General features: G+C 43.1%; 1 protein-coding gene across 1 annotated transcript in view; it reads left to right on the forward strand.

The window, feature by feature from the left end:
- The window catches only part of SFXN1 (sideroflexin 1), a gene marked incomplete at its 5' end in the record, with an annotated part of 29,052 nt that extends 12,018 nt beyond the window's left edge, over positions 1–17,034 (forward strand). Inside the window, 5 exons of the mRNA XM_084242634.1 lie at positions 696–823; positions 3,909–3,958; positions 11,844–11,893; positions 12,425–12,472; positions 16,807–17,034. Of these exons, the coding sequence (XP_084098760.1) occupies positions 696–823; positions 3,909–3,958; positions 11,844–11,893; positions 12,425–12,472; positions 16,807–16,903 (373 nt within the window). The 3' untranslated portion in view covers positions 16,904–17,034. The remainder of the gene's footprint in view (positions 1–695; positions 824–3,908; positions 3,959–11,843; positions 11,894–12,424; positions 12,473–16,806) is intronic.
- Positions 17,035–17,646: the final 612 nt, after the last annotated feature.

Here is a 17,646-nt window from a genome sequence, read left to right on the forward strand (position 1 = left end):
GTGGGATTAGAATCTTTTTTCTACTTCTGCATAATAAAAAAATTCAAAAATGTATCTTAATCTTTCATTTAGTTGTGCCAGGACTAGGGAGAGGAAGGTCCTGAAAGAAAGATTATTCTCTAGAATAGGTTCTTTTTTCCTGTAGAAGTTTCATTTTGGTTTTTAAGTAATGTTAATCTATATATTTGGAAGTAATTTTTAGCTGAAGAAAGAATAAGAAAAAGCATTTTGGAATGAATAACAAAACAGGGTAACAAATCTGCTATACAGTATTAGTAACTTGTAGATAAATTGCCAATAGTACCAATTACTAGTGACTCCTCTGTCAGTATAGTTAGTTCCCTTTGTAATGCTGCATATTATTATATTTTTCATTTGGAAATTTGCTCGACTTTGCACATGAACCTAGAAATGAGCTCTGTCTTTAAGTTACCATATTCACCCCTGGAGTCACATTAATATTAAAACTGATACACCTATTTTTTTAACAAAGTTTACTAGTGTTACTTTCCCTTTGAATCTATCGCACATGAATTATACTTGTTCATAGTATTTAAAAATAGACTTATCTGTGCCAACAGTGACACTTGGGAGGGTGTTTGGATGGAGTGGAAACTTCACCTTTCAATGTGGTGCTGTGTCCAGCCGCTCCATGAAGCATCTGTGAATATCTTTGCATGTGTCTCTCTCTGCAGGGAACTCAAAGTGGGCATTCCTGTCACAGATGAAAATGGCAACCGCCTGGGCGAGTCGGCCAATGCTGCCCAACAGGCCATCACCCAAGTAGTGGTCTCCAGGATCCTCATGGCAGCCCCAGGCATGGGTTAGTAGAACTTTGTCTTCCATTCATTTATTCTAGGAGCATAACTTGAACAAGTGTGTATGCACCCAATAATTAAAAAAAAAAAGAAAAAGAAAATCACCCCACTTGGTGAAACTCACTTGCTGGTGGGGCTGGCAGGGGATAAACAAAATAAGCAAAATAGATGATACATGAGATGGTGAGAGGGAGTAAAGGGGAAAGAGGAACTGGAGATGGGGTGCTGCAGTGGATGTGGCAGGAAGGTCAGGGAAGAGGACTGGCCAGAGGTAAGATAGTGAGCCAGGTGGGTGTCAGGGGTCCATGTTCTGGGCAAAGGGGACAGTGGGAGAGTGGGGAGCTTGCCTGGCATGTGGGGAGCATCTCAAAGCAGCAGGGGCAACTGGTGTAGAGTGGGAAGTGGGAAGAGTAAAATGAATAGGATGAGGCCCCAGAGGTCAGGATGTGGGTGACCGGAGCTAGCTCTGGTTTTCAGTGTAAGGGACAGGAAGCCAGGGAGGGTTTGAGCAGGGAGGTGGCACAGTCTGATGTAATGTTTAGGGCATGATCTCGGTGCTATGTTGAAAATAGACGGAGGGAAGGAGAACAATGGATGGAGTCCTCTCTGAGGGTTATTGCAGCCCCCAAGTGAGAGGTGCGGCAGGGCCGATGAGGCAATAACAGCAGAGGTGATGAGAATTTGGTAGCAAAGAATTTGATCTTTGTAAACCTTGAAAAGAAACATCCAAATCTTCTTGAATGGGAAAAACGTCTCTGAAGATTTGTGTGTATCACTTGGAAACCCTTAGAACACAGAGAAACTCAGGCTGGTTAGAGCAACTGTTACTAAAATGTGCCAGGCAACCCCTCTGGGGGCTTGAGCCAACCTGACTGAGCGCACTGGATCTGCATTGTGCTCAGTTCCTCTGCGAAGCTCTGCTCCATCCACTCCTAAGTCTTCTTACCTGGAGGCCTGGAGATGGCTTGCGGATAAGGAACAGTAAACCTGGACATCTGGGAGTCCCAATGTCCTTTTCATGAAGTGGAAATAAATGTGTTTCATTTCACCATCTGAACTAGAGCACAGACAGCCCTGGGCTGCTTGCTCAGCTTTCAGAGGAAGCGAGCTTGGCGAAACTTGTCAAGTTTTCCCACTGATCTTTTCATTCTCTTCAAAATCCTTTTGAAACTCTGATGCTCATCACAGATGAGTAGGAGTAGACAACAAACTGAAGAAAACAGCCTGAAAGAAAACTTTGAGGAGGTTGATATTTGCACCCCAGCTGATTGGGATTGTCTGATTTCACCATCGGCAACCTGCACTCTGTCGCTAACCTACAAGGGGGCAGTGGAGTTCCTGCCCCCCCACCCCACCCCCCACCCCCGCCCAGCCTCCCCTTCCCTCTGAGCTCAGAGCTCAGATTTTCTGGTTTGCTGACATCAAGGTCACACCTCTACATGCTAGCCTGGGTTTGCTTTCGATTATGTTCTTTCGCATTTTGAAACCCAAAGAGGCTCGTCTTTGGAGTTCAGCCAACCCAGCACATCCATTCACAGAAGCTTGGTTATTTCCAACATCATCCACTCTGTCCACCCCTGTGAAATCTGTAAGGCATCGTCCACAAGGGAGGCAGCTGAGCTGACAGTTGAGTCTGATAAAAGTCCTGAGTAAAGGGACTGATGCTGCCAATGTCTGGCTGTGTGGTGCGCCTGCACATCACAGCCTCTTTGGTACAGGTCACCACTTTATCTGAGAAAACAGGCTCAGAGAAGTGAGGAAACTTCCCAGGGTCGCCCAGTTGGCAAGGGGGCCTCCTAACCCACAGGCCAGATCCCTGGATGAGCCTTGTCTGTTAGCACAGGAGAGCACTGTGGTGTGAGCAACCTTCATGTAGTCTGCACAGATGTTGATTTTTAGTGATGCATGCCTGAAACTTCACCATTATCATGCAGTGTTACTTCAATTTAAAAGAAAAAAGGGATCCATGTTGCTGCAAATGGCATGAGTTTATCTTTTTTGATTGCTGAATAATATTCCATTGTGTATATATATACCACATGTTCTTGATCCAGTCATCTATTTTTGGGCATTTGGGTTGTTTCCACAGTTTACCTGTTGTAAATAGTGCTGCAGTAAACATAGGGGTACAGGTGTTCTTTTGAATCAATGTTTTTGTGTCCTTTGGGTAGATTCCCTAGGAGTGGAATTGCCAGGTTCTATGGTAGCTCCATTTTTAGCAGACTGAGGAACTTCCACACAGCTCTCCATAGTGGTTGGACCAGTTTGCACTCCCGCCAGCAATGCAGGAGAGTTCCTTTTCCACCACATCCTCACCAACATTTGTTGTTGCTAGTTTTTTTGATCTGTGCCATTCTTACTCAATGTAAGGTGGTATCTCAATGTGGTTTTTTTTTTTATTTGTATTTCCCTGATGGTAAGGGATGTTGAACATTTTTTCATATGCCTGCTGGCCATTTAGGAATTATGCTCAGTGAAATAAGCCAGAAGGGAAAAGAAAAATATCGGATGGTTTCACTTATAGCAGGAATATAGGGGAACCAAACAAGACATCAGTGTAAAGAAATAACACAACAAAGCAAAAACAGACAATTATAAATCAGAGCCATACTGCAGGGGAGGAGGAGGGAGAGGGATCAGAGGGAGGGAGGGAGGAGCACAGGGGACTGAGGTGATGGTGCACGGGTGCATTGACGAAGGAATATCTATGGGACTACACCTGAGAGAGTGGGGGGAAGCAAATATTGTTTAAAAGTGAACAATGATGTAAAAAATTAAAAATTGAAAAAATTGAAAATTTTAAAAAAAGAAAACAAAAAATGGAGTTAAATGTAAAGTTATCTTCAAGATTATAAAATTTTCTAACTGGTAAGAGCACTACATTATTTTTCAAAAACTAGAGAATGGGGACTGTGGATTTTTTTCAAAATACTAAAATGTTTTTAAAAGTTATGCAAATTGTTGCACTCTGCCAATGTAAAAATAGCCTAAAAGTGATATGAGCCTTGTGTTAAATTGTTTGGAGATGGGGAGAGTGGGTCAAAAATGGATGTTAAATAAAGATTGAAATGCATCTGTCTTTACTTCCAGCCATCCCTCCATTTATCATGAACACTTTGGAAAAGAAAGCCTTTTTAAAGGTAAGACCCCTTTTTAGTGCGCAGTATATTGAACACAGACAGGATATTGTTCTGAAAGTGTGTAATGTGATAAGTAATGTGATAAGACAACCTTGCTACAATATACAAATGTGTAAGAGTAACATGCTGTACAGTTAGATTGATGTGTAAATAAATTTACAATGTTGTATGTCAAATTATTATACAACATTATTCAGTGTTGCATGTGAAATTAATCCAAGGGGAAGAAAGAAAGGATTAAAAACTGGCAAGCCCTAGTTCTATTTATCAACGTCTCAATCCTTTCAACTCCTTTTCAGACTTCAAACTGTAACAGAATTTTTCCTAGTGAGTAAAGATTTTGAAGGCACTTGAGCAATTGTATAAATAAAAAGATGTTTCTTGGAACATGTGATGTCTAATCTCAGATATTTGCAAAAGCACTTGTAATTGAAGATTGTGCCCACTTCTCCTGAAGGTTCTGATCCATTATACACTTACCTTAATCACTAATTAATGCCTTGTTTTGTGATAATGAAGAGACTGTGTGAATATGGGATGATATGTTGACAAGTTTTTCTGTATGCTATCAAAGATGAAAAAATAAATTGAAATAGTAGCTTCATGGAACACTGAATTTTGCTCCAAAGGTATTTTTCTTTGGTGATGATATCTAAAAATGCATTACTGTAAAGCTGCCGTTCTTCAAGGTCTGCAAATATTATAGTATGCAACTGTATGCAACTGTAACCCAGAACTCTCAGTGTTCCTGAGGTATTCTTTCTACATTGCTTCTTATAGAGTCCTTGACTTAATGCCATAGAATTTCTGCTTCATCTTTTTCCCAATCCTTGCAACATCTGGAATACTGTGGCTTAGGGTGACTCATTTGGCCCCAGCTGTTTGAAAAGTAACGCCATTAGATCTGCCAAGAGAAATGGGTCAGGTTTCTTGCAGAGGTGCTGTGGCAGAGACCACAGCTCTCTTGGGTAAATTGTTTTGGGTCTTAAAAATAAATATTTGCATTGCTGGGACACTGCAAAGGTTTGAGATAAAGGGACATAGTTCACAGACCAAACATGCTCTGAGCCGTACCAGCGATGAGGAGAGCCCTAAATGCCCAACAGGTGTGTTCATTGCCTGCTCTCCTCTCTGTGGGCCCCAGAAGGGGATCTAAGGCCAGCACTCAGTGAATGCTTAATAAGCACTTTTAATCGTTATGTTCTTAGAAACAAGCTAAGAAAGTCTGCTGTTACAGTGAGTGCCTCATTGGGTGGGCATCCCGGTGCTCATTTGTTATCCATGTATCAACCCCCTGTGAGGGGAAGGGGCACCTCTCTTCCTCACCCTGCCTCATATTCCTTCTTAGAAGCACTAGTATGTGGAGGGATTCTAGTCCAGAGTCGCTTCCTCTAGGATCCTATGTGTTGATATGAAAGGTGTGCATCAGTTCCCAGGGGCTCTATAGTGACTGGACTACCCCATTGCTTTGTGTTGGATTCATGAGGGACACCGACAGATCCCGGGTCCACACCTTTGCAGATACTGAATCAATGCCCTGTGTCTTCTCTGCCAGCTCTTGATCTGAAAAATTACTAGGATTATAGTATCCCCACAAGAGCATGTGTTAACCTATGCAGCCTCCTACTACTTGCATGGTCCTTAATCCCTGAGGTATTGGGAGGCCAACTTGGGGAGCAACAGATAGTCAAAGTCATTCAATAAACCTACCCTCCACCCTTCTAAATTGAGCCAAGTCAGGTTTTCTAAGCAAGACTAGATTTCTAAGTAGATATGAGGCTGGGAACATGTCAACCTATCCTGTTAGTTTCTCTTTCATAAAAGCGATAACTTGGCAAGAGAGGAGTGGTATATGTGGGCCATGCCACTGAGAATATGAGAAAGTCATGATTATGGCTTCACTTATAGGAGGAATGTAGGGGAACCAAATAAGGGATCAGGCACAAAATAATTATAATAAATAAAAAACAAAATTAACAGGCAACTAAATCAGAGACATTCTGCAGGGGATGGGGAGGGAAAGTTTCCAGGACCGGAGGGAAGAGCACAAGGGAATATGGCGATGTGCACGGATGACTTGGTGGTGGGAATTCTACAGGGACTATACCTGAGAGGAGAAAACACACATTGTACAAAAAGGAAGAATGATTTAAAATATAAATAAATAAATAAATAAATAAATAAATAAATAAATAAATAAATAAGAAAGTTAGGGTTGTCGTGAACTTGCCAGTGACCATAAAAGCAGTTTGGAGGTCACCTTCAGTGGCAACATCCCCATTCCTTTTTTTCTGTCTTTCAAATGCCATCTGACACCCACTTAGCATAAGCACCTCAGCAGTAACTCCAAATATTGTCACTTATTAGTATAATAGGGTGATATCCATAGAAAGGGGAGTTGAGGTTCCCTGCCCCACCCAAGGAAGGGTGGAGCTGAGCAGGGATAAGAAGCTAAGGAGAGGAAGGAAGGAGACTGGAAGGAGACCTGGAGGAGGCACATGGAGCAGAGAGACAGGTGAAGAAGCTGCACTGGCTTGGACTTGTACCAGGGACTTAGGGGACAGGGAAAGAGACACTTGAAAGAGACAGAGATGTTGGTGAGAGACTGTGGGGAAGCTGATGATGGCAGCCTTTATCTTGACTTGGATTTTGATTTTGCTCTTTTCCTTCCAGACTTGCCTGGTCGCTTCTGCCCCTTTCCTATGGTTCCTCTCCAGAAGGTGCCTTAGACTTGTGGCAGGCTTTCAGGCCATAGTGATCCTGCTTTGGGCCAACCCTGTTTGGCCGGGCACCCATGAGGGGATGGGTAGCTTTGGGTGTTTAATTAGAAACTTTTAAACTATATTCTTTCTCTTCTCTCTGTCGCACACTAATTGTGTTAGAGTTCCTTTCCATTGAAGGTCTTATGCACTAGATTATGTTTTGTCTAGTTACAGTGAATAGCAAAGAGTGTACAGGTTTGGGGGTGGTGTCCCATGGTGCCCCTCAGCCTGCACACTAACATTAGTGGGCTGTTAACATGTGTCCTGGTCTTGGCTTGTGGTTCCAGGACAGTCTATCAGAAAGCCAGCATTTCAACCTACATCCGTTTGAAAGGTTAGGTCGGTGGGGAAAGCATAGCATGAAGTTGGCACACCGTTCTTGCAATTCGGTCAGGCCTTTGAACCCCTGGGGTCTTGGTATTGTTGGAAAAGTGGCCACAGTTACCCTCATGGCTCAGTGACAAACACTGGATGGAAGACACTGAAGGGAAGATGCAGGACCTTCTTGCTGAGACTCGTAGACGAGGCTGTGGACATAGCCTGGCATTTCCTTACGTGAAGGGACCAGCACATGGTAGAAGCGTACACCCATCATTGCCACATCCTCCTAGGCTTTCACAGTCATGAGTGAGTGGATGTTTGTTAAATTCTTAGTGAAATGCCTCCCATGTCTTAGTATGCGGTTTTTGCCTATAGCCTTTAATAAAAATTTGGAGGTGTGTCACCTGCTCGCCTCCTTGAACAGGCCTCTCTCCTCGCCACTGAGGGGAGGGCCTCGCCTAGAGCCAGAAGGAGCCACTGGGGCAGGACTGGTGGTCAGAGTAGGTCAGGAGTCCTTCAGAGCCCCTCACAGGCTCCAGGGGTCTGGTTGTGGCTGTACCTCCTTCTCCAGACCTCAGTGTTTCTCAGTGGAGAAAGTAGAGGCAGAATACCTGGAGCTATCACACGCACGCCCCTGCCAGGTGCCTGGCAGCCATTACACATTAATACCGTGCTTTGCCTGTGTGGAGAGGCCCCTGGATGTCATCAGTACTATGGCCGATGTTAAAATATAAGCAGAAGCTATTTGTGTTACTTTCTTTGTAGTCCCTCTTCATAGCAGTTCACATGCTCTTTGGAGAGACAGGCTGGTCTGTACCCCATCAGCAAAGGCTCCAGACATTTTGCACACTGGGGCGTCTGGCGTCTGATTGTCCCCACAGCTCCAGTGGCCAGATGTGCCCCCTGCGAGAGTGGGTTTATCCGGGCCTGTCCCTGGGACATGACCAGATGCCTCTGCAGACATGAAAGGAAAGGAATTGACCATTCTTGACTTTTTTATTATTACCCTTTGTTGATGTTTTTAAATGGTGAGCTTGGAGGCATTTGCCATGGCTCCTCCCTTCCCCTGCATCTTTTCTTTTCCCACATGGAGTGCTGGCCAGAGGCAAGTGATTCACAGATATTTGTGCAATAAATCAAAAAGTTCACTGCCTACAATCTGGCACTTTGACAAGCAGTTTCCTCTGGAGGAGAGTTCCTCTGGTCTCTAAAGTCATTCTTGCACTTTCATTGTAAATAAAATTGATACGATTTGGGTCAACTAATACTCCCTAATGCTTTAAGTTTTAGTTCTTTAGTTCTTTTATATTCCCTTTGATAAAGGTGGACTGTTGTCTACCCAGTTGACTTAGGGTTGTCTGCTGAGTGGGAAGGTATCTTTGCGTGTACTCTGTGGCCCTTGCCTGAATGCCTGTTGCATGAAAATATCATACAAGGTGCTGCAGTCATAGAAACAGGGCTTGAGCCCTGCTCTCAGGGACCACATGGAATGGGGCAGGGAGGTGGGGTGGGGGGGCAAAGGCTCAGCCGATGGTGCCAGAACCTTGTGAGTACAGCACAGGACCCAGAGGGCATGTAAAGGAGGTGTCTCCTCCAACTGCGAAGGGTGGGCAGACAGTGGACAAGACTGGCCAGGGCAGGGGCTCAGCAGAAGCTTAGAGGAGCAGAGCGTAGCTAATTGGGAGGTGGTGGTGGTCAGTTTGCCTGGGGTGTGGGTCCTGTGTCAGAATTGACTGTACTATGTCTCAAAATGAACTTCCAATGGTTCGTAGACTCTAAATGTGAAAATCTAGATTTGTTAAGCTTCTAGGAGGAAATGTAACAGGCCATCTTTGAGATATTCTATTAGACCATCTAGAGTTAAGTGAAGATTGCTTTGCCATAGCACCAGAAGCACAGTCCATTAAAAAAATTGATAAATTGGGCTTGATGAAGATGTTAAAATTCTGCTTTTTGAAGATTGTAAGGAGGATGAAAAAATAAGAAGCAAAGCATGTATATGCAAAGCATGTATCTGATAAAGGACAGGACTTGTATCCAGATTATATAAAGGACTCTCAATACTTATTTGAAAAAACAACCCAGTAAAAAAGAAAATGGGCAAAAGGTTTGAACAGACATTCTACCTAGTACATACAAATATTAAATAAGCACATTCAAAGATGCTTAGTATCTTCAGTCACTGGGGGAAATTGAATTAAAACTACATGCTACATCTAAACATCTATTAAAATGGCTAACTTAAGGGCCTCCCCTGGCGGCGCAGCGGTTGAGCACTGGGCTGCGAAGCTGCCTGCAGCCTCTGCAGCGCTGGTTCGATCCCCGGCTGCCGGCAAGGGTCCCACATGGCACGCAGACCTCTCCTGCTGCCCGCTGCTCCCCTCAGCAGTGTATTTCTTCAGTCTGTCTGTTCTGCTCCATGCTCTGGCTCTGATGAATCCTCTCACCCTCCCGTGCTTCTGGCTGTACCCAGTGCTTGTATAAATAAATAAATAAATCTTTAAAAAAAATGGCTAACTTAGAAAGACTGATCATAATCAGTATAGGTGAGGATGTGGAAGAACTGAAACTCTCATACCTTGCTGGTGGGAATATAAAACTACCTTGGGAAAATAGTTTGGCAGTTTCTTTAAATATTAAACCTAAACTTACCATCTGATCCAGCCATTTCACTCCTAGGTGAAAAATAGGAGAAAAGAAAACATATTATCCACAAAAGATTGATGTTAATAACAGCTTTATTTGCAATAGCTGAAAACTGGAAACAATCCAAATGCTTATCTACAGGAAAATGGATTTTCATATTGTGATATATCTGTGCAGTGGGATACCTGACTGAGCAATAAAAAGTAGTGAACTGTTGAGACACATAAAAATCTGAATGGATCTGAAAATAATTACACAAAAGAGTAATGAGTTTAATATCCTAGGAAATCTAAATGAATATATAGTGACAGAAGGGAGATCAGAGGTGGCCAGGGAATGGGATACAGGGCTCGTTGGGATGCTCCAGGTCACGGGAACAAGGGCAGCATGAGGGGTGTGGATCAGCTCATTTGCCTTGATTTCTATTGTGATTCCATAGCTGAATACATGTGTGAAAACCTATACAGTCATGTGTCACATAACAGAGTTTCCATCAACAATAGACCACATATGTGACAGAGATACCAACAGGTGTACATTAGCCCAGTTGTGTAGGAAGCTAGACCATGTAGGTTTGTGTGATTTACACTCTGCGTCATTCACAGGATGATGAAATTACCTTAACAACATACTTCTCAGAACGCATCCCAGTTAGTGAAGCACAACTCTGTTGTGCAGAATTAAATGTGTGTAGTCTTTAAATCATTTAACATTTCACTTATCCTCTGCACGATTCTGTGCTGGGCACGACATGTTCCTTCCCCAAGGATATAGTGCAAGTATTTAGGGAAAGACCAAGCATTATTACTCACTAATTTAGTGTTGGACTAAGTTCCATTTAAGAAGCAGAGACAAATTAGGCAGGATGGGAGCTGGGAGAAGGATGACATGCAGGCTCAATTTCACAGGAGAAGTCAGAATTCCCCAGGATTCTTTCATTACCCCTGCCTTTCCAGCAGCCCCCCACAGGGCCACAGTCAGCCCTTCGTCTGTGCCTGCCCCTCTGTGATGCCTCACACAGCTGTTCTCTGGGATACACTTTGCTGCAGACCAGAGTCCACTGAGTAGGAGGCTGCTCTCTCAGCTTCAGGATCTCCTTTCTGCAAGTTCATTCAGTACGCAGCTCACCAGGTCTGTGTGCCAGCTCATCACACAACAGGGAGGTGCTAGGGCAGGGCCTGTCCTCTCCTCATGCGAGTCCTTCCTCCTCAGATGAGCCAGTGGCCCAGGATGCAGTATTTCCTGTCCTTGCCACCCATCGAGGTTGGGGTTAGGGCGCTCTCTGCATGAGCTCCATGGATCTGTCTCATCTTGACGATATTTCTCTCTTCCTCTCTAGTCCACGCCTCTGTCCTCACCTTAGCCCTTATGCTGTACCTTTTCTCCGGTGGAGTCTTCTCAGGGACCTGGGTATGCCTCTCACACAAGCCTCCGTGGTTGGGATGATGATCTTTTAACGATGTGCATTGACCTAACTCTGTTGGCTGATTTCATTACAGCTAATTCACGCTTGGTTGCAGCCATTTCATTGGCCTTATTATATAACCATATGTCTCAGCATTCTCTACTATGCATTTTGGCACCACTCCTTTATTCACACTGAAAATCTAACAGCACTATTTCCCACAAGACCAACCAACCCATTCATTCCCATAAAAAAAAAAAAAATTACATGCAAAAATGTTTTATGCAGCAATAGTTCTAACCATATTGATAGCAACTAAAATCAAGAAAAGAAAGTGCAAGGGCCATTCTGCTGAGTTCCAAGCATTGTACCAATGAATATTATCTGGCCTGTCTTTACCTACACGCTTATTTAGGAAGCTGCTACGATCCTCTTTTGGCTCAGCTGTCTCCCTGGCCAGGAGATAAGTTACAATCAAGTATTAGCAGTTCCCCCTCCCCCATTTGCAGCCAGCATCACTCATATTAAATGTACAAGGGAAGAAAATTAGAAGGCACTTGATCTTCCACATGGTTCATTGATAGACTCAAGGCTACAGGAATGTGGGACTAACGTGCTTGTTGCAGTGTACCCCAAATTCCACTAATCATGTTCCCAATGGGTCTTATAATGTCAAGAGACCCATGCAAAAGAAACTGCCCCTGAGAACCTGGATTAAAAAGTATTCAAAATAATTTATTTATCAAAACAGAGGTTCCCGTGGATGAGCGCACCTATTCAAGTTGGACTTGTTGGCTTCTGGTGAGTAGAATTACTTTTCTACCAAATTTTTAAAAAGATAATTATACAGCATTATGAAAGGGTGACAGGATGACAGAACATGGGACACAAATTATGAAAATGGGACCATTCAAGAACATCTGGAGGGTGTCCCCTGGTGGCGCAGCAGTTGAGCGCTGGGCTGCAAGGCTGCCCACAGCCTCTGCAGCGCCGGTTCATTCCCCGGACCGCCGGCAAGGGTCCCACAAAAAGAGAAAAAAAAACCCAAGAACATTTGGAACTGATGCCCCAATGATTACATGGAAGTAACTCTTTAGAGGCAACTACAACTTTGGGGACAATTTGTGTGATTTTTTTTAAACTGTTATCTCTTTGATTTACAAAAAATTAATTTGGCAATCCTTGGTAGTAAAATTACCCAAACAACATATTTTTGTGATGCAATATAATGCTCTTATGAAAAAAACTGGTTGTTTTAAAAGCAAAACAGAAAAATGAATCTGAAAAATAAGCCATTTCAAATGTTCTAATTTGTCCTTTTTCTTATTAAAGCTTGGTGTTTGCTACACCTCTGTGCTGTGCTCTGTTTCCTCAGAAAAGGTATGTATCTGTAATTCTTGGGAATGATTGTGAGTTGTAACCCCAAAAGCCTGTTGGACACACAGGAGCTGATACTCCATTTCCCTGGCTGGGAAGTCAAGACTTAAAAAAGATAAATGAAGCCATCGCCTCTGTAGGGGAGAGATGGAGGCAGAAACCAAACCCCCTTGTCTGTCTAATTTCAAAACTCTCTAATAACCAGCTCTTATCTACCCTCTCCCATTACCTTTGAAAATACTTTGTGCTTTGTGTGTCAGGTTATCTCTGGCACAAATTTACTTTCATAGAAATTATACTGTGAGGGCCTCCCCGGTGGCACAGCGGTTGAGCCCTAGGTTGCAAAGCTGCCCGCAGCCTCTGCAGCACTGGTTCGATCCCCGGCTGCCGGGTGAGGGTCCCACATGGCGCACAGACCGCTCCTGCCGCCCACTGCTCCCCTCAGCAGTGTACTTAGTCAGTCTGCCTGCTCTGCTCCCCATTCTGGCTCTGGTGAATTCTCTCACCCTCCCGTGCTTCTGACTATACCCAGTGCTTGTATAAATAAATAAATAAATCTGTGGGGGAAAAAAAAAAAAAAAGGTATTATCTTTAAAAAAAAAAAAGAAAGAAATTATACTGTGGTCCTTTGCCATCCGCCCATTGGCCAGTGCATCCAGAGTGCAAATGTATCAGAATTCCACTTCCACCCGGGGACAGCAATCAAGCTCTCTGAGCTCATGGTTGCTGTGTTTGCTCCCCTTCCTGCTGCCTTTTTTCTTGCTTTGAAAGCCTTGTTGTGCACGTGACTTCCATCCCAAGCTGCCCTTGAGTGCCACTGCTTTTGATGTAAGAACTGGATTGACAAGCATTAAATCGCCATCCTCTAGATGCGAGGCTTCAGCTGCCTCCTGAGCAATAATATCAAGGCACAGAGAAGCAGTGTGTTGTTGCTTTGCTCTTTTTGAAGTGTTTCCAGGCTCCTCACTTGGCAATGTCCACACATTCATGGGCCATATATAGTCTTCAGTGGCCTCTGCTTTCACAGTAGGCTTGGGATATGCCTTATGTTTTAGGACAACTTTGTCAGGTCCCTCGACCTGATAGAGATCTCAGCTTGTATCAGCTCTTCATGTGTGTCTTTGACCCTGTGTTATTAAATACGGAATTAAATCTCAAGGCCAGGGAGCCTTTTATCACCTGGAGATAAAAGCCGAGGCCCCCAGGAGAGGTGCGACCTTCAGAACCTGCCTTCTGAACCCAGTGTGGATGGACTTCCTCATCTCTCCTCATCCCCAAATATGAGGGGTACTCATGTTTATTTAGTCATCCAGGCCTGGAGCTCAGGGATTGACATAAGAAGATTATTTTTTTCATTTTAACATTTGTTTTTATGATTAATTTAGACTCAGGGTATGGAAGTTACAGGTTTTTTATACCCACACATGTCATGAGGTCGCATGCTCTCGGAGAATACGTGGTTTTGCATGTGGACCACCACCAAGAGCTCCCCTTTGCCTTCCTCTACCTCAAAAGTTAAGCTTATTGATCTATTACTTTTGTGGGTTTGTTTTTTAATCCATGTGCTTATATGTTTATTTTTCTTTTGTTTCTTCCTTATTAGTTACTTAGAATAGATGCATCTTATTGCTTGGTTCATCACACACCCTCCTTGTTGGGCCAAGCATGGCCCTGCTTTTCAAATGTATTTTAATAATACAATTAAATACCCTGTACCCACTGCCCAACCGTGAATAAAACCACTACAATAACATCCATCTGTGGGCTCTTCCCAGCCTGTGCCATTGCCTCCTTTGCAGGTGTAAGCACTCTGCTGAATGCCATGTTTATCATGGAACTGCATTTAAATTTTTCATTAGGTATATATGTATACCTAATGTTGTTGTTGTCCAGTCTTTTTTTTAAAGATTTATTTATTTATGCATATAAGAGCTGGGGTACAGGCCAGAGATGTGGGGGGTGAGAGGATTCACCAAAGACAGAGTGGGGAACAGAAGAGGCAGACGGACTGAAATACACTGCTGAGGGGAGCAGCGGGCGAGTCAGGAGAGGTCTGCTGTGCCATGAGGGTAGCTCCCTGGCCAGGGATCGAGCTTGTGCTCCAGTGGCTGTGGATAGCTTCATAGTGCTGCATCTTAACCCCTTGCACCACAGGGAGGCCCCGTTGTTGTTATCCAGTCTTGTCTCTTTGGAACTTTTCAGGCATGGGTGTCATATATAATCTTCAGTTACTTGTTTTTTTATTTAACCTCATCTAAGACTCATCCACTTATTGCACATAGTTGTAGTTCATCTGTTTTGAGTGCTGTGTAATAGTCCATTGTAGGAATATGCCAGTTACCCATTCTCCCGCATGAATGAATGATAATGACAATAGAAAAATAAAACAAAGGAATAAACTCCAGAGAAATAAAATGGAGTTAAGACCAGTAATAAATAGAATGGGTAATAAAGAAAAAAAAATAAACAGAGGACCCACAAAGCCAAAAGACACTATTTCTTTGAAAAACAGTAGCACTGTAGACAATTGTCTTCAGAGATTAATCAAAACAAAAAGGCATAAGTAATCTTATGAGTAAGAAAGAGACATAACTAGAGATTCAGCAGAGATTAAAAAAATTAGGAAACATTTTCAACATTGTTTTGAAAACAAGCAAAATGAACAAGTTCCTACAAAAATAACAGAACTGAAACATTAGAATGGAATTGACTTAAAGTCATCAAAGCATTATTTAAACTTCTACAAAGAACACCCAAGAACCAGGTGGCTTTACCAGGGAGATTTATTCAACTGTCAAGAAACAAATTATATCAATTTTAAATAAACCCTCCTAGAAGATAAAAAAGAAAACCCTCTCCATCACCCAATAAGGCTGAAGAACTTTAATTCCAAAATTGGGTTTGGTCTTTTCAAGTGCATCATTAGTAACTTAAGGACTTGTAGATCAGAGGAAAAGCAGGAGGAGCAGAAGGCCCACAGACACTATCACCAAGGGGTGTAGCTGTGGGGTAGGAAAAAAACTAGTTTCAAGTAATTATGCCTCTGGTTTCCTTTTCTGCTAAATTAAGATAAAACTTGACTTTCAGAGGTTTCGTAGGATTAAGATGCATAGTGAGTGACCCAACAGATGACCAGCAATTTGTGTCCATTAATAGCAGAAGCAGCAACTGAAAATTGTCCAAAGTGCCACAACATAGAAAAGAAGCATTCTGGAGTTTTTTTCTAGGTTTCTTTTATTTTTTTGCATATTTTGTATAAATCTGTGTCCTGACTTTATTTTACCTCATTTCTTACCCTAGCTCAACTATATTAGACACCAAACTTTTTGACAGACTATTTACATATGAAAATGCCAGCAGTTTTTCTGAATGTAAGCATTCTGAACAACTTTTCTTCATACTTTTATGTAAAAAGGCATTTATAACCAAAAATACCCCAAACTTGAATGTTTTATATTATATATATATATAAATATATGCCATATATAAATTGCTATGCCATATAAATTTATATGGCACATATAAATTCAAGCTCATTTTTTAAATGCATGCAGCAAAGACTGACAGTGGTCATCTCTAATGGTGTAGCTGCAAGTATTTTTTTTCTGGTACACTTTAGTACTTTCTATCCATTTTAGAATAAGCTCTATTCACAGCAGAGCATGTGAGTGATCCCTCACACTGTGAGCTGTCAACTCAGGTGAGAGCAGGGGTCCTTTTTCATTCATGGTTGAGCATGTATGCATTTTCCTTGTAAGGTGGCGTTGCTAGAAATGGCTCCCAGTACCAGATGCCACTGCCACAGCAGTCCTGGCCACTAGCAGACTGTAAGCTTTTAGTAAAATGAGAAGTAAAAAGTGTATTTCGGTGTTGGGCACCTAAGGTGCATTTCTTTGATTATTAGTGACAGTTCTGCGAAAGGAAGGGATACTGTTGTCCCCCCTTGCCCACAAGAACACGTGCCAAGATTCCCAGTGGAGCCTGAAACCAGGGATAGTATCCCCCTGCACACAATGGTTTCTTCCACCATGTGCATGATAATGTTTCATTTATAGGCACTGTAAGAGATGAACAATAACTAAAATGAAAGAACTGTTGTAGCAATCCACTGCGATAAAGGGTACGTGAATGGGATCTCTCTCAAAATACCTGACTGTATCTTTTTCCAAGGCAGCTGACGGGGTCACTGAGCCCGCCCACCAGGAGGCTCTGCTGGTTTCCCTTCCAAACCTTGTGAAGCTCTTTTCAAGCTGGGCTCACTGGGAGCTCTGCTTTCTCCAACTTCTAGCCCCCACCCCTGCCTGTCTAATAACCCTGTCCCTTCTCCCTTACCCCAGTTCCATGTCAGTGACAAGCTTGGAGCCTGAATTGCAAGCCAAGATCCAAGCGAGCCAGCCTGAATTACGGCGCGTCTACTTCAACAAGGGATTGTGAGGCCGAGAAGGACGCCTCCCCGCGATGGGCAACCCCGGCCGCAGAAACCCGGCGTAGCCCTGGAGGGGAGGACAGTCCTCGTCCATGGGGGTTCGCCCAGGGTCGAAAACCTTTTAAAGACTCACCTTACCTTGTGGAGTCGAGCTGCTGCTGACGGCGCAGCACCTGCTGGGAGCCGGCGTCCACTTCTCTTAGCTCCTTATCATTGAATCACGTTCTCATTTACAGAAATATCCTTCCTGTAGCTCTGATCATAATAGTTTATCAAAAATAATATCCCAAACCCCCAGCCAGGGTGTTACAAAACACCCTAGGCATAGAATAGGTGTTCTAGGTGTGCTCACAAATATTTATTAACAGAAAGGAAATATGTTTAAAATACTGAATTTTTATCCCACTCTAGTTTCAAACCAAGGACCTCTCAGTAGTGATTTGGGAAACACAAACACTCTGAGGCTAGACTGCAAAAAAATCATGTGTAAAACTGTACAAAAAATAAGTATTAAGGGCAGTTTGCTTCCCGTGTGGGCAAGCCCGAAGTAGAGGATGAATTTTTTCTTTTGGAGGATAAAAGTGCCCCCACTGACCTTGGGAAGGTCGTCATACTAGGCAAGGTGGCAAACCGCCCCTGCTGTCAACTGTGTGGGCCTTCATGTCGCGGGTGGTTTCTCTGGTGGACATTTGCATCCTTAGAAGATGTTAATCTTGCACTCGTTGACTTTATATTCAATTATTTACATCAA

This window comes from Talpa europaea (assembly GCF_964194135.1).
Source record: "Talpa europaea genome assembly, chromosome: 9".
Classification (NCBI taxonomy): Eukaryota; Metazoa; Chordata; class Mammalia; order Eulipotyphla; family Talpidae; genus Talpa; species Talpa europaea.